Source organism: Numenius arquata, chromosome 23 (genome assembly GCF_964106895.1).
Source record: "Numenius arquata chromosome 23, bNumArq3.hap1.1, whole genome shotgun sequence".
In the NCBI taxonomy this organism is placed as follows: Eukaryota; Metazoa; Chordata; class Aves; order Charadriiformes; family Scolopacidae; genus Numenius; species Numenius arquata.
Window position 1 is genome coordinate 5,415,861 of NC_133598.1, and position 19,802 is coordinate 5,435,662.

Here is a 19,802-nt window from a genome sequence, read left to right on the forward strand (position 1 = left end):
GCTGCGTGCAGTGGCCGCCGCCGCCCCTTCAGTGTATCCTGCCGCCGCCCACGCGTGAATTCTCCCCCCCCTCCCCGATCCGGTTGACCCCCCCCCCCACACACACACACCCGTGATAACGGGGTTTTCCTGCCCATCTCTCCGGTCCGGTAGCGGCCCCCTCTCTGCTCCGCACCCGGCCTTGGTGGCGGGGGGTGTCCCGTGTTCCTCCCCTTGGGCAGCCTCCGGTCCCTCCGGGGCGGGGGGGGGGGCTCAAGGGCACCGAGAGCGACCGACCGGTCGCTCTCGGTGCCCTTGAGCCCCCCCCCCCCCCCGCCCCGGAGGGACCGGAGGCTGCCCACGGAATGGGGAGCAACTACGATGCTGCACGCCCGGGATTCAGCTGCATCCCCCGGGGCGGGGGGGGGTGTGTGTGTGTGTGTTGCAGAGCGTCCACCCCCCTCTCCCAGCACCCCCGGGCGAGATAATTATATTAATTATTCCTCCAATTCCCTATTAAATCCCCGGTACCGGCCCCGTTTGCCTGCTACCGGCACCGAGGACAGGCCGTAGCATCCTCCGGGACGGACCCGAACGTCACCGCTGCCCCCCCCACTCCTCGGCCCCAGCCCTCGACACCCATTTCCCCCCTTTATTTCTCTATTTTTTCCCCTCTATTTCCTTTATTTCCCAATTTTCCCCACTATTTCCCCTTTATTTCCCTATTTTTCCCCACTATTTCCCCTTTATTTCCCTATTTTTCCCCTCTTCCCCCTTCGTTTCCCTATTTTCTCCCACTATTTCCCCTTTATTTCCCTATTTTTCCCCTCTTTCCCCTTCGTTTCCCTATTTTTTCCCACTATTTCCCCTTTATTTCCATATTTTTTCCCTTTCTCCCTTTATTTCCTTGTATTTCCCTCTACTTCTCCTCTATTCCCCTCCTTTTCCCTCTATTCCCTCTATTCCCTTATTTTTCCCTCTATTCCCCCCTTTCTTTCTCTTTCCCCTCTATTCTCCTATTTCTCTTTTTCCTCTATTCCCCCCTGTATTTCTCTTTTCCCTGTTCGTCCCTTTATTTCCCTCTTTTTCCTCTATTTCTCCCTTTACTTCCCCCCTTTTCCCCGTCCCCCCTTTTATTTCCCCCTTTTTCTCTCTTCTCCCTTTATTTCCCTATTTCCCCTCTGTTCCCCCCTCTGTTCCCCCTTTATTTCCCTATTTCCCCTCTGCTCCCCCCTTTATTTCCCCATTTCCCTTCTGTTCCCCCTTTATTTCCCCTGTCCCCCCCTTTATTTCCCTATTTCCCCTCTGTCCCCCCCTTTACTTCCCTATTTTTTCCCTCCCCCCAACTCCATAAAAAACACACAAACACTTTGTAATTTTTTTTTTTTGCTTGTTTGTTTTTGTTTTTTTTTCTCTTTATTTTTAAAAATGAAACAGTGGAGTAAAGCGGTTTGTGGCAAAAAAAAAAAAAAAAAAAAAAAAGAAGAAAAAGAAGAAGAAACAACCTCGCTGGAAGAGAAATGGAGCCCACGTCCATCCTTAATCCCAACTCCACATCCAAACCAACAAACTGGGGAAGAACACGGATTAGAAGAGGCAAGGAGGAGGGGGGGAAGGGGGAGGGGAAAGGCGAAAAGAAAGACATCAGCTGAAAAGAGGAAAAACAATATGATTACAGGAAAGTACATATTTTATTTTTTACTGAATAGCCTGAAATTGTATTGGGGCGGCTGCCGGGAGCAGCAGCACCCTTGGGTGCTCCCGGTGTCGGGGTGCAGAGTGATACAACGCCCCGAATTGGGCTCGGTAACCCCCCCTCGTGCCGCCACCAACCCGCTGCCGCCGTCCTGCCCCCGAAAACCCGCTGGAAAAAAGAAAAAAAAAAAAAAAAAAAACCAACAAAACCAACCATCGACTGCCATTTCCCCCAGCAAAAAAACAGGGTTCAGCCCCGGGGGGCCGGGGGAGGGAGGAGGCTGGAGGTGTAACTGCTGACGGAAGAAGTAAATATCCAAGTTCAAAAGGCAAAAAAAAAATAAAAATAAAAAAAAAAATTGTAAAGAAATGGAAGATTGAGCATTAAAAAAAAAAAATAATAATAATCAGTCACAACCAAACATTTCGGACTGCTGAGGTCTGGAGCTTTTACAACTAATGACCACTTTCAAGTGAAAAAGAAAGCCCATAAATTCTATTTTTAAAGAACATTTTTCTTTGGAAAAAGAGAGTAATTTTTTTTTTCTTATTTTTTTTTTTTTTCCCCTAAACTACAGCATGTGGAGTTGCCACTACCTAGATTTTAATCTATTGTCGCTAAGAGGTAGATAAACAAAAATGAATTGGTTATATATAAGGTCGTGTTCCCCCCCCCCACCCCGGGTTTGACGTGCGGTGAAGCTGAGGGACTCCACAGGCACCGGCCGCTCGGGGCTCCCGGGAAAATCTCCAGCTTCCCGAGGGGGTTTCACCCCCTCTGGAGCCACCCGAAAATTTGCAGGGTTCAATTCGGCCGCAGGAGCCGCTGGAGGCGGCAGTGGCACCGTGGGGGGGGGGGTGGGTGTGACGCGGTTTAGGGCCAGATTTCCTCCTGAAGTCAAGGAATTTGATCCCGAGCTGAATCCAGATGCGCTTTGAACGAACCGACGCGATTAACTGCTGGGTAACGAACTCTCGCACCAATTATGGCCATTTTAAGGATTATTTTCTGCCCCCATTCCGGTCAATCCCATTCATTTCCCGGGATGATCTGCCAACAGCGAGGGGTGAACCCAGCGCCGGTCCCTGCCTCCCGTCCCCGCCGTGGGCAGCTCTGCCAGGGCCGAAAGACCCGGGATCTCTCGGGATCAGCCCTTTCCCGCCCCAAAACACCAGCAAACTCCTTCCTGACGGACTTGGTGTTGCTTTGCAGAGACCATTTCCCAAACTGGTCCAAAAAGAAAAATGGCTTCAGTTGTGTCGTACATCCCAATTCCTGGGGCTGAAGTTATTAATTCCTTATTTTTATTTTTTTTTTAAGCAAAAAAAAAAAAATCCCTTTCGGTGTTAGCTCGTGCTGATCCGCAGCACCCAAATACTTTCCACAGTTCATAACCCACTGCTCTGCTGTGCTGGTGGGGATGGGCTGCTGCTGTGGTATGGCAGAGCATCCCACCGTGGTCTGGTAGAGCATCCCACCATGGTCCAGCAGAGCATCCCACTGTGGTCCAGCATAGGATCCCACCATAAGCTGGCAGAGCATCCCACTGTGGTCCAGCATAGGATCCCACCATAAGCTGGCAGAGCATCCCACTGTGGTCCAGCATAGGATCCCACCATAAGCTGGCAGGGCATCCCACCATGGTCTGGCAGAGCATCCCATCATGGTCCAATAGAGCATCCTGCTGTACCCTGGCAGAGGATCCCACCATGGTCCAGTAGAGCATCCTGCTGTACCCTGGTAGAGCATCCCACTGTGGTCCAGCACAGGATCCCACTGTACCCTGGCAGAGCATCCTACCATGGTCTGGCAGAGCATCTCACTGGGCCCTGGGCAGAGCATCCCACCATAGTCCAGTATAGCATCCCATCGTGAGGTGGCAGAATATCCCACCATGGTCCAGCACAGGATCCCACCATGGTCAGTAGAGCATCCCACTGTGGTCCAGCGTTTTGTCCCTGCTGACTGCGGGGAGGTCGGACTAGATGACCTTTGGAGGTCCCTTCCGGCCTAGACCAATCTATGAATCTATGAATCCCACCATACCCTGGCAGAACATCCCACCATGGTCCAACACTGGATCCCACCATACGCTAGCAGAGCATCCCACCACGGTCTGGTAGAGCATCCCACCATGCTCAAGTAGAGCAACCCACCGTCCCCTGGCAGAGCATCCCGCTATGGACCAGCATAGGATCCCACCATGGTCCAGCATAGCATCCCACCATACCCTGGCAGAGCATCCCACCACCACCGCGCCCCGCCGCTGCTCACAGAGGTATTCATTCGTCTTCAACAACAAAAACAAAAACCCTAGATAATTCTGTAACGTACAGTAAAGCAGCAGGGACCCAGCCCGCGCCCGAGTCAGCCCAGGGCTGACCTTCCAAGGGGTCTGACTCGGCCACTAGCCCATCCCACCGCCCGCCCGGCACCCCTGGGAGCCTTCCTCACCGGCTCTCCTCTTCCTCCCGCACCACGCAGCTCTCCCTAACCGTGGGGAGGAAAGCCGGGACGCCAAAACTGCCTCCCCAACCGGGCGGGAGGGTCTCTGCTGAGCTCGGGGGTGCCGGGTCCCGCTGCAAGATGTGGCGGGGGAACTCCCCACCCTCTCCCAAGTCTGTCCCTCGGGGCTCTCCCCGTCACCTCTGAGGTAGTTTGCACGTGTACGTTTGCAGCTCGCAGCACCTGCACGGTCTCCCACAAAGAAAAAGAGAAAAGAAAAGAAAAGAAAAGAAAAGAAAAGAAAAGAAAAGAAAAGAAAAGAAAAGAAAAGAAAAGAAAAGAAAAGAAAAGAAAAGAAAAGAAAAGAAAAGAAAAGAAAAGAAAAGAAAAGAAAAGAAAAGAAAAGAAAAGAAAAGAAAAGAAAAGAAAAAGAAAAAGAAAAAGAAAAAGAAAAGAAAAAGAAAAGAAAAAGAAAAGAAAAAGAAAAGATCATGATTGAAGAGCCTCTGGCTGGTTTCGCTCTGCTCTGGATCTCATCCACAACCACAAACGAGTTAAAAAAAAAAAGAAAAAAGAACTAAAATTAAGAAAACAAAACAAAAACAAAACCCAACAATAAAAATAAGAAGGTTGGTTCGATCGAATGGGAACGCGTCTCTCTCCTCCCCACGCGCCGCCGCTGCGGGGCATCCCGAATTAATTAAACAATTATCGCTGAGCACCCGCTCCGAGGCCGCTGCCCAAACGCCGGGTCCCCGGCCCGTGGCCACCCACCTCCCAGGAGCAGATCGAAGCCTCCCAAGCTCAAGCGCCGCTCGTTCCCGCTGCCCCGTCACCCTTCCCAGCTCCCAAAAGCAAATCCCAAGCCAAATCCTTCCCACTCCGGCCAGGAAAGGCTCCGGCACAACCCGAGCGGCCGCCGGGAGCCGACGCGTTCGGAGGATGCTTAAATATTCCCCGTGCCCTCTCCAGAGAATACGCATTTCACAGGATCACACCGATTTCATCCAAACAAAACAAAAAGCTACAACGGGAAAAAAAAAAAAAAGAAATTAAAAACGACGGGAAAAAAAAACCAAAACAAACAAAAAATACCCCAACCTCAGACACCCCCCCCCCCCCAAAAAAACCCCAACACCTCAGTTACTAAATTCTCTGAAAACAAGAAAGTTCCAAAAATACCAAAAGCCTATGTTGTGTGGACCAGCAGGGGGCAGGGAGGGAAGACCTACACCAATAAAAAGAAATTAAATTAAAGAAATGTCTTCAACTGTCTTATAGCAAGTCTGCGTTTCTGACCTTTTTTTTTTTTTTTCCAGAGTCTAGAAAACACTCAAAAGAGTTGGAGCTAGAAATTAAAAAAGAATTATTTTTTTTTTCCTCTGACACTGATTAACTACCTGACTAACTTTTACTGCTTTTTTTTCATTATTTTTTTAATGCGCTAAAAAAAAAAAAAAAAAAAAAAGAAAAAGAAAAAGAAACCCAAAACCTAATGCCCAGAAAAGATAAAATGTAGCTTAGAGGCAGTTCCTTTTCATTATTTACAATGGATTTTCCTCTAGTTTTGACTCCGTCAAACCCCTCCGCGCTTGTCGGCCGGCTCCGGCACGACCCGGCATCGCTGCTGAGCCCACGGATGCTCTTAACGGCCGAGAAAGCGTTCCGAGCTTGGAAAAGAAGAAACATTAGCTGGGATTTGGGGATTATTATAATTTTTTTTTTTTTTCCTTTTCTCTCTTTTTTTTTTTTTTTTTCTCTCCAGCTGAATGGCAAAAGAAGACCCTCCTAGCATTAAAATGAGGCGAACCCCCAAATCCAAGTCTCTCCGGAGCGCGGTGGCGGCTCGTTCCGGTGATGCTCTGCAGGGGATGCGGCACCGAGGAGCACCAAGTGCTTCCGAGCCGTGATTTATCCATCCTCCCTCCAGCCCTGGGAGCAGCATCACCCACTGGGGGGGAAACTGAGGCACGGAGAAGCTCTTTTCTCACTTGCTTTCCTTTTTGCAGCTCCTCCCCGGCGAGCACAAACCCATCTTTATCCCGTTCCCACATCCTACCCGGAGGCTCCCTACATCCCTCCCTGTCCCCATTTAAAAACTCCGCATCCCTCCCCACCCCACGGACAAGGACATTTTTTGGACAGTGTGTCCCAGGATGGGGCAGGGCCGGGGCTGCTCCTTGCTCACAGGGGGGAAAAAAAAAGCAAAATTAAAATTCAAAAGAAAATAAAACCCAAATTATTTCTCCTCGGACAAAAAAAAAAAAAAAAAAAAAAAAAAGGCAGGGAGGAGGTGACAGCACCTCTCACCCCTCAGGGAGGGGTTTTCCCCTAAATTCCCTTCCCCTAAATTCCCCTAAATTACCTTTGCTGGTGCAAAGAGCAGCTACAGTGGGGCCGGGGATCCTTCCTGCTTGTTTTTGGGGTTCACTAGAGCTTTTTTTTTTTTTTTCCCCCTGCTTAATTCATTCCGGGGCTCGCTCACGTCTCCTGCCACCCGTGGCACCGGCCGGGGACCCCGCTTTATCCCGCTTTCGACTCTTCCCAGCTCAGGCTTGGCTCCGGAGAAACACAGGAGATGCTCAGAGGCGTCTTTCTTCCTTACTGCAAAAATCACTTTATATAAATAATTTCCCTTGGGGAAAAAAAAAAGAGATTCCCCAAAAATAAAAAGCACCGATCGCTCCTACGTTACGGCAGCGGGACCGGCTTGAGGGTGGGGGGCGGGAGGGAGGAAAAGCATCAAAGGTTTCCCTGAATCATCAGATTTTAGGTCAAGATCTCACTGCAACAACCAGATGGACAGGACCGGGGGTGCTCGGGGTAGGATTTGGTGTTTTGGTGTTTGGTTTTTTGTTTTGGTTTTTTTTTTCTCTTTTTTTTGCTATTTTTTTTTTTTTTTTATCCCTCAATGATACAGTTTGAACCAGTTATCAAAAACGCTTGCTGTCGGAAAAAGGCAAATTATAATCACCGATGTCTGAATACACTGTTCTGCGCAAGGCTGGAACAATTAAAAAAAAAAAAAAAAAGAAAAAAAAAAAAAAAAGTAGAGAGCCAGAGATTTCAAGTAATAAGAAACCGGTTTTCCCTAGGACAAATGCCAGTCTTCCTTAAAAAAAAAAAAACAATAAAAATTAAAAAAGAATGAGGAAAACCCCATGGAAGCCCCTCTCCCACCGCCCCGAGGGGTGGGAGCTGCCAGCTGAGCGTTGCCAGCCCTAATTTTGCTCTTATGACCCCAAATTTATGGGGGGAATAAAAAAAGGGGTCAGCTCTTCCCTACCACCAGTGATGGGCCGGATCCCACGCTCCTCACCCACCCAAATATTTAGAGGCGGCAGGATGGGGAGGGGCAGCGCCCGCCCCTCCCAAATTCACTTTACCACCACTGAATTCTTTATATTTTTTTAACTAATATTTGAAAAAGGGTCTTTTTCCTGCAGGTATGGTGAAAAATAGCAAGATGGGACTTAAAAAAAATACCCCGTGAACCTTTCAGAGCGGGCAGAGAAATTCAAGCCCATCGGTTCTCAAGGCTGGATTCATCCTCTCTCTCCTCAATGTGCGTTAATATATATATTAAAAAAAAATTGGCTCCCATTAATTTCTCTCTTTCTCCTTCTCACTTTTTTTTTCTTTTTTTTTTCTTTTTTTTTTTCTTTTTTTTTTTTTTTTTTTTAAATTGCTTATCCTCGGTAAAACGGAGGCAAATCTCTGTAAAATATTTAACAGCATCATAGTGGAGAAGATGGTTCGACGCCGCCTCCGTGGCAACACAGGAGGCCGATACGTTTGGGTTCTGGGATATATATATATATATATATATAAATATAGAGAGATAGATATATATATATGGCTTCCAAGCGTTTGAAAAAAAAAAAATATCGCCTGAGCTGGTGTGGTTTAAATACCAGCAAACCCCGTGTACCCCACTTTGCATAGTCAACGCTGCCTAGGAGTCCGTCCTCGCATCCCCGGGAGTGGAAGATTTCTGTTCCCAAAGCTCTTTAATAATTTGATTTCTCGATGGAGTTGGATTGAGAAAGGCCTTTCAGCCAGCGGCAGGTTTTGGTTGAGGTTGTTGTTTGGTTTTTTTTGCCTAAATTTAAAAAAAAAAAAAAAAAAAAAAAAGAAAAAAGAAAAAAAAAAGAAAAAAAGAAAAAAAGAAAGAAATTAAGTTGTTTTGTTTTTTTTTTTTTCAATTGAAAAAGTCGGTGGGCCCCGATTTGTCCAAGGTCTCGAAGAGTCGCGACATCTGACAGCTCTTGTGTTGTGGTGAAATTCATTAACTGGCTTGAAAAAGGCCAAAAAATAAAAAAGAAGCTGCTGCCATCTTTTCCACTATGTCTGAAATTCCTGTCGTTCTCCATAGAGAGCTCATAACACTTGGTTACCTGCACATAACTCCTGGCTCATAAGAAATTATGAAACTTAACTTCTCTTTTCATTAAAAAAATAAAATATTCAAGACTATCAGCTTTTATATAAAATATCAGCAAGCCCCAAAAAAAAAAAAAAAAAAAAAAAAATCAATTGCTGAGGTAACTTCATACCTTGAGGTAGCTTTTTTTTTTCCTTTTCTCTTCTTTTTTTTTTTTTTCTCTCTTTTTTTTTTTTTTTTTTTCCCCTCTCGTTGCTCAAACACACGGCAATACCTGGCCTTCCCCCCACATCTCCCTGTTGTTGCAATGCTTTAAAGGACAGTAACTGCTGCCGTGTTCCCTTATCGATGAACCACCCGCCTTCCTGAGGCTGCACGGGCTGGATTTCAAGCCGGGGCAGCGGGAGGGCTGGTCTCCGTTTTGAAAAATTAACGATTAAAAGCATCAGTGCGAAAAGTTTCTTCCCAATTCCCTCCTTTTAGCCCCAAAATCGGCTCGCCCAGGGGGGTCGCTCCCGGGTCTCCCCACTCAGCGGGTACGGGATCCGGCGTCATCCCTCTCCCCCAAAATTATATCCCAAGTTTTGCTTTTCCACCCTCCCGCTCCAATTTGCGGGAAAAATCGACGTAAATCCACATTTTGGCTGGATTTGCAGCAGAAAAAAAAACACGGCGCCGGGGCTGCCCCAGCCCCGCCGTGGAGACAAGACCTTCCCCTGCCTGGAAGAGGCGACGGCAGCAGTTACTGTCCCTTCCGAATACTCAATATTAAAAACAAATCATTAAAATATATCTAAAATATAAAATCCACATAAGAGTGGCGGGAATCAGTAACCATATTACATTCGTTTGACGCGTATATTTGGTATCGTCTCGTGAGAAGAGTTATTTTTCCTGCAGAAAGGAGGGTGGTGGTTGGTTGTTGTTTTGTTGTTGTTTTTTTTAAAATAACTAAAAAAAAACCCCGAAAACTTTATAGACTAAGAAAAATGTGCCAAATTTCAAGAATTTTTTTTTTTCCCCCACCTAGAGAGATTTGGAAGGGGAGGGGAATAAGAGCGGCTGAGCATCTCCCCTCAACCCCTCCAGCTCCTTCCCGACTCCCCCTCAAAACCCTTCTGCATCCATTTAGTTCCCACAATCTGATTACTAGAGGTGATGATTAATTTTTAATTAATTAAGATAATTAATATTTCCTACCAAGCAGGGGGGGGGTTTGCCTTTTTTTTTTTTTTTTTGGTTTTTTTTTTGGTGGTGGTTTATTGCTGTTTCTTGAAGGGAGGAGGGAAAAACAAAAGCCCTTCCCTCGCCCCTTCCCTTCCCCGGACAATTTGTCTCGTCTCTAGGACGGGTCGTCACCTCCGCAGCGGAGATCGCTGAGAAAAAATGGTCTTATGTCCCGCTTCTGCCATTATTTCATAGGCTTTAAAATAAAAATAAAAATAAAAATACCAAAAAAAACCCCAAAAAAACCATTTCTTTAACCTAGAATGAAAAGAAGCATTCAAACAACTGAAATTAAAAAAAAAAAAAACCAAAATTCCTGGAAAATAGAGGTGCTCTCCTGGCTTCTAAGGCTTTTCAAGGCACTGCACTGCAGGCAGCACAGGCAGGAGGAATCCTGCCCTCCCGCCGCCCGCCGGTGGTTCCGAGACTGGAGCGGTGCAGAGCTCCCAAGGGACCCAAATCCATTTTAGTACTAAGGTGAGATTTATTTGTTTTTTTGATTTATTTTTTTTTTTTTGCCCACGATGGATCTCGTTACCAAGGGGGGTTGGTAAGAATCCAGTGGAATTTCTCTTCTTTTTTTTTTTTTTTTCTTTTTTAGAAAAAAAAAAAAATTAAAATAAGAAAAAAAAAAAGAAAAAAATAATAATCGATCAAAATTAAATGCTCCAAAAGACTTAACGTCGCTCTGGGAATTATCCACCAGCCGCGGGGAGGGAGGGAGCGAGGGGTCGGGGAGACGCAGCCGCCGGGTGCCCCGGCTGGGACGGGACCTCCAAAAGGCTACTTAAATGAGAGGGGGGCAAATGCCGCAACCCGCGAGAGGGGGACCCAGCGCCGTCGTCCCCGGGCACCCAGCGCCGCGCCGGCCCCGGCAGAGCAGCCGGTTGACCCGGCGTGTGGCAGCACCTCTCGCTTCATTTAAGTAGCTGCCCTGGCACGTGGAAGCTAAAAACGGACCCTTTTTTTTTTTTTTTTGTGTTTGTTTGGTTTGTTTTGTTTTACCCTAGCCATCTACCCTGGAAGCCAATCAAACTGCATTTTTAATCTCGATCGGTTAATGAAACAAATTAGCATCTCTCTACGGTAACTGATTCCCAGCCACTCTTAAGCCCGGCATTGGCTTGTTCCGCTTTTCACGTTGGCGTCGGTGCTGCTCTTATTTCCTCCGCGCTTGCGTCTGGCCGCTCTGTCCCTTCTGGTGCTGCTGCTTCACCTGGGCCAAGATGTCTCGGATCTTGCGCTGAGCCATCTGCGGGTGACAAGAGCAAAAGGGGAGACCTAGGGAGGGACCCCAGGGCTGGCGAGACCCCGGGGCGAGGAGGGACGAGGGGAAGGGCTTTGCATCTCGTGGAAGATGAGTTCAGCAGGGCTGGGCTGGGCGAGGTGGCTCCTGGAAATCCCTTCCTGCCTGAATTTTTCATAGAGTCATGGAATGATGTGAGTTGGAAGGGACCTTAAAGGTCATTCTAGTCCAAACCCTTGCCCTGGGCAGGGACACCTCCACACAGGTGGACACCTCCACACAGGGACACAACCACACCAGGTTGGTCAAAGCCCCGTCCAACCTGGCCTTGAACCCCTCCAGGGATGGGGCAGCCACAGCTTCTCTGGGCAACCTGGGCCAGGGTCTCACCACCCTCAGAGTGAAACGTGTCTTCTTGAGTCCTCATCTAAATCTTCTCTCTTCCAGTTTAAACCATTACCCCTCACCCTATCACTACACGCCCTTGCAAAAAGTTCCTCTTCAGCTTTCTTGTAGGCCCTCTTCAGATACTGGAAGGGGCTCTAAGGTCTCCCTTCTCCAGGCTGAACAACCCCAAGTTTCTCAGCCTGTCCTCATAGGAGAGGTTCTCTAACCCTTTGATCATCTTCATGGCCTCCTCTGGACCTGCTCCAACAATTTTAGCACGGTTTCCTCCAAAAGGTGGGTTTAGGAGGTCACACTCTGTGTGTGCATGTACTCCCACAGCTCTCCCTGCTTCCCCCAGCGTCTCTCACCATCACCTATGACAAAAGACACAGCTCGCCATCACCCACTCCCGCAAACACCATCTGCCAGGCTCAGAAAAAACTTACACAGGAGAATACACACATGGGCACAGCCCCGTACTAGCCATCAGAGAACCCACCGGTGCTAGCACAGGAGCTACCGGGGCCATACCTGGCTGGCATAGAAGTGCCCGATGATCTTCACAATGACCTGCTCATTCTCATCAGGGGTCTGGTCCCGCGGCACCACCACCTCTGCTGCCGTCAGGTTCTGCAGTTCATTGACCTGGACAAAGACCACCCTGTCGTGCCTTGTCCCTCCGGGAAAGGCCACCCCTGTCCCTGGGATGTCCCCAGGCACTGGCACAAAGCAGCCCACCCTCCCAGGGATGTCCCACCCCACCCAAGAATGGCTTCTGCTTACGGTTTTGCCCCCTTTGCCGATGACCCTGCCCGCGGCTGAGGCAGGGACCCGGATGTGTGTCTCCAGCTTCACTTCTTCCTTTGGTCCGAAGAAGTTCTCCTCCTTCAGCTTCCCGTAAATCCTGCCTTGCGCCTGTGGAGGGGAGGGAGCATGAAGTCAGGCATCACCCAAGATGTCCTACGCCCTGACATCCCCACTGGCTCAGTGGATCTCCATCTCCAGGACTCAGGATGGGACAGGATTCCATGAAATCCCAGTTCCTCAGCGTTTCAAACCAGCTCAATCACTGGGAGAGCTGATGGTGGGTTTACCCAGCCACAGACTGGGCTCAAAACTGGGGTCACCCCCCTGCTCCTCCCTTCCCAGCTCTGCAGGGCAGCAGAGAGGGACATCCTGAATCCCCCACGGTGATGCCAGCACAGGAGAACCTTGAACTGAGCTTCTGGAGGGCCTGTGATGACCACCATGCGCACTTTGGAGTCCGGCGTCTCCGGAGGGGCAATCTAGAGGTGAGAGAGAGACGGTGGCTGCGGCGGGGAGCAGGATTGGGTCCCCAGCCTGGGCTTTTCAGGTGGTTTTCCCAGCCAGAACAGCACCCGTTGAATGGGTCAACCCTACCTTGATAGAGGCACTTGCGAACCGGGAGAGCTGCTTGATGTGTTGGCCCTTCTTGCCGATGATGGCGCCAACCGCCTGCGCGGGGATGAAGACGTGCACGGTCTCCTGCTCCGGAGGCTGTGGGTACAGAGTCACCGTTCAGGGTACAATGCCACCACGAGATCAGGACTCCAAGCACCCCTCCAAGTGATGTCCACACCTCTCCCAAAGGTGCAGGGCTGAGCCACCACCAGACCCCATGGGGTCTGAGCACCTTCTCCACGGCATTTCCAATAGTTTAAAAGACCAGATCCTGCACCCACACTGGACCTGCCCTGCCTGCTGACAGCAGGGGATGCTGAAGGTATATCCCTGACCATCAACAAGGGTCTTCTCCATGCAGGGGAGATCCTCAAGCTGGAGCAGTTACCCCTACAAATCGATGGGCCCCAATGCTATCCACCCAAGGGTGTTAAGGGAGCTGGCTGACATTGTTGTGAGGCCACCATCCATAATCTTTGAGAAGCTGTGGAGACCAGGGGACATCTCAGAAGACTAGAAGACAGCTAATGTCACCCCCATCCACAAGAAGGGCTTAAAGGAGGATCCAGGAAATTATAGGCCCATCAGTCGTACTTCAGTCGCTGGGAAAGTTACAGAACAAATTCTCCTGGGGGTATCACAAATCAAATGAAGCCCGTGACAAGGAAAAGCCAGCATGGATTCACCACGGGTACATGTTACTCCTGGGGAGATTCCGACTGGACATAAGAGGAAATTTTTACAATAATCTCCCCAGGGAAATGGTGGATTCCCCAACATTGGACACTTTTAAGGTTCAGCTGGACAGGGTACTGGGCCACCTCGTCTAGACTGTGCTTTTGCCAAGAAAGGTTGGACCACATGGTCCCTGAGGCCCCTTCCAACCTGGGATTCCACGATCCTATGATGTGGTTCGAGCTGCCAGGTGTTCACGTACCATGAAGGAGCTGTACGGTGCAGCCCCGGAGACGCTGCTTGGCGGAGGAGGTACTGCGTTGGAGGAGGCAGGGAAGAGGCCAACCGCAGCCAGGTTAAGGCCAGGGATGAGGTGAGACTGCAACTGAGGGCAAGAGAGGAGAAATGCTCATTGCCTTTATCGGGGCAACCTCCCAGAGAGCTCCCATCAGCCCAGACGCAGGGTAGGACCAAACCCCACTCACGCTCATGGCGGCCACGTCGTTCTCGTAGGCTTCCCTCACTTTCTTCATGATCTCCTGCTCTGCTTTGCAGCAGTTCTCGATGGAGCCCTTCACCGTGATGGTCCTTTCAGGGTTGTACAGAGTCAGGTCCTGCAAGCTGATGGGAGAGCCAGCGTCAGCGCCGAGACCCTGCCCTGCTCGACCAGCGCTACGCCAGGTCCTCTGGTCCTTCTCATGGGTGCTATTGGGGTGCTGGGGACAAGGGGTGCCACTGCCACCATGTACTGGGACAGAGCATGGACCAGCATCATGGTTGGCACTGGGAAGTCCACCCTGCCTTCACCCCAAAAACATGGCTTAAGAGTAAAACGCCAGTCCCAGCCACCAAACCAGCTGGTCCTGAGCTCTGCATCCCTGAATGGGGAGGGGACACCAAAGGGACGGGGAGAGGACACCAAAGGGACGGGGAGAGGAATACAGACAACATGATGCCAAGATTTTTCAAGAGAGCTTTGGGGAGTAAAGCACCCACACCACAGCTGGCTTCCCAGCTGACAAACAGGCATCTCTGCCCACTCATCACATCACCCATCTCCTCCTCATCCTCCCCAGCCACCCCGGCCTGAGGAAGGTCTGCCCTGCTTTCCCCAAAGGGAGCGAGGAGCCTTACGATGAGATGGTGATTTTTGTCTCCGTGTCCTGCTCCACTTTCTTCAAGTTTCGCCCTTCTTTGCCGATCAGGCGCCCCACGAAGTTGTTATGGGCCAAGATTTTCAGAGGCACTTCGTCAGCTCTTGGGAGAAGAATGGGGAAAAAATATCAACATGAAGGATTACTGCAGCCAAAAGAGGAGGGATTTGGTACAGAGGGATGGGGGAACCTCAAGTCCCCTTGCTTGGAGTCCCCTGGTCCCCGAAGCCAAAGCTCCTGCACACAATGGGAGCATCACCCGGCTCCGGGTGTTGGGATGGTACCAGATCCCAGCGAAGAGCCACGGGTGGGATACGCGTGCACAGAAGGACAGGGGGGAAACCTTACGTCTTGGTGTCCTTCGCCTCCTTCTGCATGATCTCCAGAATCATCTTGCAGGCGGCGGAGCAGCCCTCAGGGGTGGAGTGGATGCTGATGGCTTTTTCTGCAGCTCCCGCGTTTTCTTTCCGGTGCACATCGATCCTGCAAGCAGGGGATGGGCGCTGGGGCCGGGGAACGGCTCTGCAGCTTCCCAGCTGCTCCGCTCCCCCCACGTCCCCATGGACTGACCACCTGGAGCTCACACTCGAGCGTAAGGTTATATGCACCCAGGGAAGGAGACAGGAGTTAATTCTGGGCTCGACACTCGACATGGACATGGTGGCTAGAAGCTCAAATCACAGCAATCCAAATAAGGCATCAGCATCTACTTATTTTAAGCAACAGGAGTGATTAAGTAGTGGAACAGGCACGTGCCTGGGGGATGGGGTGGGCTGTCCATCACTTAATGTCTTAGATAAAGCTTTCCTTGGGGGACAAGAGCCGCAGCCAACACAAGCTCGTGGGCCAAGTGCAAGGGCGGGTGGGTGAAGCTCAACAGGCTCATGTTAAATGAGACCGGCTGAAGCAGTGACCTCCCCACGTGCCTGCCCAGATCCCACCCCAGCCAAGGGAGACACGTGGGGAAGTGCAGCCCTGGGTGAGGCACGGCATGGGAAGGTGGCTCTTGGACATGCTGCACGGCGGGAGAGCAGGAAGGGCCTCAAATAGCCCATTCTCCAAAAAAATTCAACCTCATATCACTGCAGACCACTCGGCTCAACAAGGTGCAAACCGGCTCGTGGGAGAACGGACTCACTTGGACTGCGTCTGCTTCGTGATGTTCCTGATGGTGGCCCCTTCCTTGCCAATGATGGCACCCACGTACTGGGTGGGCACCAGGAGGCGGAGGGGGATATCCACCGGCTGCTGCTTGACGGGTGCCCCCGCGGTGACGGGGGAGCCCTGCCTGGGAGCACCGCGCGCCCCGAAGCCACCCCGCCGCCCGTTCTCCGGCCCTTGCATGGACTGCTCGTCAGGGATGTAGGAGACCTTCAGCGTGTGGTTCTCCAGCTGGTGCCCATTCAGCTTCATGATGGCTCTGGAAGGGGAGAAGGGGAGGAGGGGTTGGGGTGGGGGGTCCCTCCTGGCACGCTCCCACGCTGAGCGGCAACCCATCAGCTCAACCCAAAATGGGCCAAGCCCTCCCTGGCGTAATGCCCAGCAAATAAACACCAGGAATGGGGAAAAGACACATCACTGATGCTGGGAGGATCCGGCAGGACTTTCCACCCAACCTGGACGAGTCAAAGTATTTTAAGGGGAACCTTTCCAAGCACCCATGGGAGGGGATGGGAGCGATGGCTGCAGGGCAGGATGGTGCAGGGAGCGATTCCCACGTCTCCTCCGCCTTATGATTTTTGGCTGATAATTCAAATCCACCTCCCGGCGGAATTTCAGGGGCTGCAAGAGCCGAAAGCTGTCGATAGATGGGGCTGGCAGCAAGAGCAAAGCCACGGCTTTGGCCACCGCTCTCCGCTGCTCCTTCAAAGCTCCCCGGCTTTCTACGGAGAAACTCAAAAACTGCAGCTCTCCAGAAAGCAGTCAGTGACTCAACTCTTATAAAAAGAATAAAAATTAAAAAAAAAAAAACCCACCCAAAAAACCCTAAAACAGGCTCAAACAGAGACTTTCCCTGCTAGCAGCCCCATCCCCGCAGGATGCAAAGGGAGCAGAGAAAGATGCTCGATGAATCACACGCAGCCCCAGAGGAGAAGGGCTTCGGATCCGAGAGGAAAACTACTTGCACAAAACTCTTTTCTGGGTGCTTCCTGGGGAAAGAAACCCAAAATATTTCACCTTATGGGGAGCAAAGTGCCAGGCTGGGGTGGATGGACAAGGGATGGGAGGACAAAGCGGGAGTGTTCTCCTTGTTGGGCTCCACGGCCGGACCCTGCCCCGCGTTATTACAGAGAGTAAAACAGGACGGCGGCTCCCCCATGAAGTTTTGCTGTGGCCACACACACCACCACAGCAAATTTAGGGTTGACAGTTGAAGTATTATCGGCCGAGAAACCATTTGGAAACCAGAGCTTTGGTGGAGTGACCACAGGCGACGTCCCCGGGGATGTCGGCACGGCCGCGGTGGCCACATTTGAGACGTAGCTGCCTCGGTGACGGAAACCTTTCCCAATAAAAACCTATCAATCAGTCCCTGCTTTCCTCCAGGCTGCTCTCCAAGGAAAGGGTTGATCCCATCCCTTTTCCAGCTTTCCCAAGTTGGATCAAAAGGAAAGTGAAATAAACAGCAGTGAGGAAAACAATTCAATTCATTTTCCATTTGCATTTAGTGCAAACTCGTTTTCCCTGGGCAGGGTGGGAAACGGAGCTGAAAGTCCCCCAATGACACGTCCATGAGCCAGAGAGGACACTTGTTGCCTGACACCTCCCAGCTCCTGTGATATTTGGTCTCATTATTACTTTTTCTGGAAACATAATTCCCAAAATCATGTAAGTACAAGAAAATCTCCACTTCTCCTTGAGCAAAAAGTTATGTTTTTACTCTCTGAACTGCAGGGAAAAAAAAAAAAAAAGCTTTAAGACACAGATGTCCACCTGAAGGTGAAGGAGAAGAAATCAGAGTTCTAAGGGGTTCCTCAAAGATTTGCTGCATTTTTAGCCAAAAATTTAGGAATTTGGGGGTAATCTGACTCCCAGCACTGGAAACCCTGTTTTTTTATGAGGGGGGAAGGGGCCGGAGCCGCAGCAGGGAGGGCAGCCCGAGCTCCCGGGGGACGTGGGGCACTTACTGCCTGGTCTGCTCCCGGTTGGCATAGGTGACGTTGACAACGGCCGTCTCGCTGTCCGTGTTCACTGTGAGCAAAAGAGGCAGAAATTAGAGAAGCAGCACAAATGCTTCAGGCCAAGACACCACCCCCCCCAAAAAAAAAAAAGCATAGAGTCCCCTCTCAGACGAGTCCCCGCCAGGGCTCCCCAAGGATCTGCAGATGTTTTTCTCCTCCAATGGAGATGAGTGTCCAAGGGCTCAGGCCACCCTGGGATCATCACCCTGGGCAGCACAAACCCTCCTGCCTTATTTAAAGTATCCCCATACGCCCTTGTGCTCTGCAGCAAAGCCACCAAAGCCAATTCCATCCTGCCATCCCTCGCTGGAGCCCGGGGACGGTCCCAGGAGCTCCTCCGAGCCCGCCTTTCCGTTTCTAGGAGGGTTATGGTAACTCTACTCTCATTAAACATCCCGGGGGCGATATTAAGCCTCCCGTCTCAACTGATCGCCATTAGAGGCTGAGATAAAAATCTGCAGAGTGGAGACAGATAGTCCCCGTCGGCCTCGGGAGAGCATCCTGCACCTTCCCGCGACGCGGCTGCTGGTGGGTACCCACGGGTGCGGGGGGAACGATGGGGACCCGGAACCCCCAATCCGGGGGACATCCACGCACGCTGCCCAAAGCCACCGCACGGGACCGGCCATTAAGCGATAGGGAACAAAAAAAAAAACCAACAACAACAACAAAAAAAAGCCCCAGCGACCAGGCTGAGACCTTTTGACATCTTGAGCCGCCGCTTCTGCTGACAAAGGAAAAACCGCGTGTCTCTCCTCACCCTCCCCCCATCCAAAAAATAGCTGGAGCAGAAAATATCTTAAATAACAGCAAGTTGGCATCTTTTTTTTCAGTCCTACCTTGCTCGCAGTTTTCTACAGTGCCATACTGGGCTAGCAAACCATCCAGAACCTGGAAAAGGGAGGAGAAAAAAAAAAAACCACCCCACTTTACACCAGGATTGTCAGGACAGAGCAGGGAAATACAATCAATCAATAAAGGCAGCTTTCTAGTCATTAAGATTTCACAAGCAATTAGATGAAGGAAGCTCCTGCCTGCCCCAGGACGCTGAGGGGGGAGAATCGGGGAGAAGTCCCGGCAGCCGGCGGGAAGAAAGGATCCATTTTGTTCCTTATACAATAGATAAATCATATAAACCCTGTTATTAATAGGGATTTTTGTTGGTGTAGCTTACGTTGCTTCTACCAGTTGAATTTACTCCTGTAATGGAGGAGGAATAAGCTACGTGGATGCAAGGATCTAGTATAATTAGACCCAATTAATAACAAAGAAAAGGATAAATCAACTTTAATCCCAAGTACAGAAACCTGTGGGGAAAAATTAGCCCTTAAATCTGAGCTATACTTCTCCGCTTGCTCCTCTTACCTCCCATCGCAGCTGGGGTGGGATGTTCCGGATTTGAATTTTCCGGCTCCTGAAATAAAGGAAAAGTGATTAAAAAGCAGATTTGGCGTCCGACACACGGCCACTTTGCATTGAACCGTTGCATTGCACGTTGATGTATCTAATCAAGCTTTGCATTTCCATACGCCACCGGGCTTTCTGATAGCTTTTGGCTAATTACACCCAGCCCAGTTGGTGCTGGATTTATTTACGCCGGGAACTTCACCGAGAACAAGATGCCAAAATCCACCCCACCCCACCCCCCCCGACCCTTTGGCACTGGATGGAGCCCTGACGTGGGCACGGCTGGAGTTTCGCCAGATTAAATGGAAGGATTAGAAAGCAAAAAGGGAACCGTACGTTCACATAACCTGCCCTCCTGCCCCGGAGGCACGAAGGGACAACCCTCGGGATGCCACCGACCGCTGGCAGGACCCGTCTGAGCATCACTGCCACATCCAAAAACCCGGCTGGATTTTAACTGGGGAGAAACCAAGGCACGGGCATCCTGGCTCCACCACCCGGCATGGTCTCAGTCTGCTTCTCCGCTCACGTCTTTGGCTCTTCCTAACCTCACTTTTCCCAAAATAGAAACTCTTTTTTTTAATTCCGATGCCATATT

General features: G+C 50.4%; 1 protein-coding gene across 2 annotated transcripts in view; it reads right to left on the reverse strand.

Annotated features, from left to right (window-relative positions):
* Positions 1-10,734: 10,734 nt before the first annotated feature.
* The window catches only part of IGF2BP1 (insulin like growth factor 2 mRNA binding protein 1), a 31,400-nt gene continuing 22,332 nt past the window's right edge, over positions 10,735-19,802 (reverse strand). The window contains exons 3-15 of one of the 2 annotated variants that reach the window (XM_074162604.1): positions 19,163-19,211; positions 18,637-18,688; positions 17,744-17,807; positions 15,754-16,035; positions 14,964-15,098; positions 14,596-14,718; positions 13,947-14,082; positions 13,724-13,846; positions 12,766-12,882; positions 12,576-12,650; positions 12,148-12,279; positions 11,896-12,009; positions 10,735-10,983 (exon numbers count right to left, since the gene is read on the reverse strand). In XM_074162604.1, coding sequence (XP_074018705.1) covers positions 10,891-10,983; positions 11,896-12,009; positions 12,148-12,279; positions 12,576-12,650; positions 12,766-12,882; positions 13,724-13,846; positions 13,947-14,082; positions 14,596-14,718; positions 14,964-15,098; positions 15,754-16,035; positions 17,744-17,807; positions 18,637-18,688; positions 19,163-19,211 — 1,495 coding nt within the window. In that variant the 3' untranslated portion in view covers positions 10,735-10,890. The remainder of the gene's footprint in view (positions 10,984-11,895; positions 12,010-12,147; positions 12,280-12,575; positions 12,651-12,765; positions 12,883-13,723; positions 13,847-13,946; positions 14,083-14,595; positions 14,719-14,963; positions 15,099-15,753; positions 16,036-17,743; positions 17,808-18,636; positions 18,689-19,162; positions 19,212-19,802) is intronic. The other variant, XM_074162605.1, reaches the window with a different exon arrangement.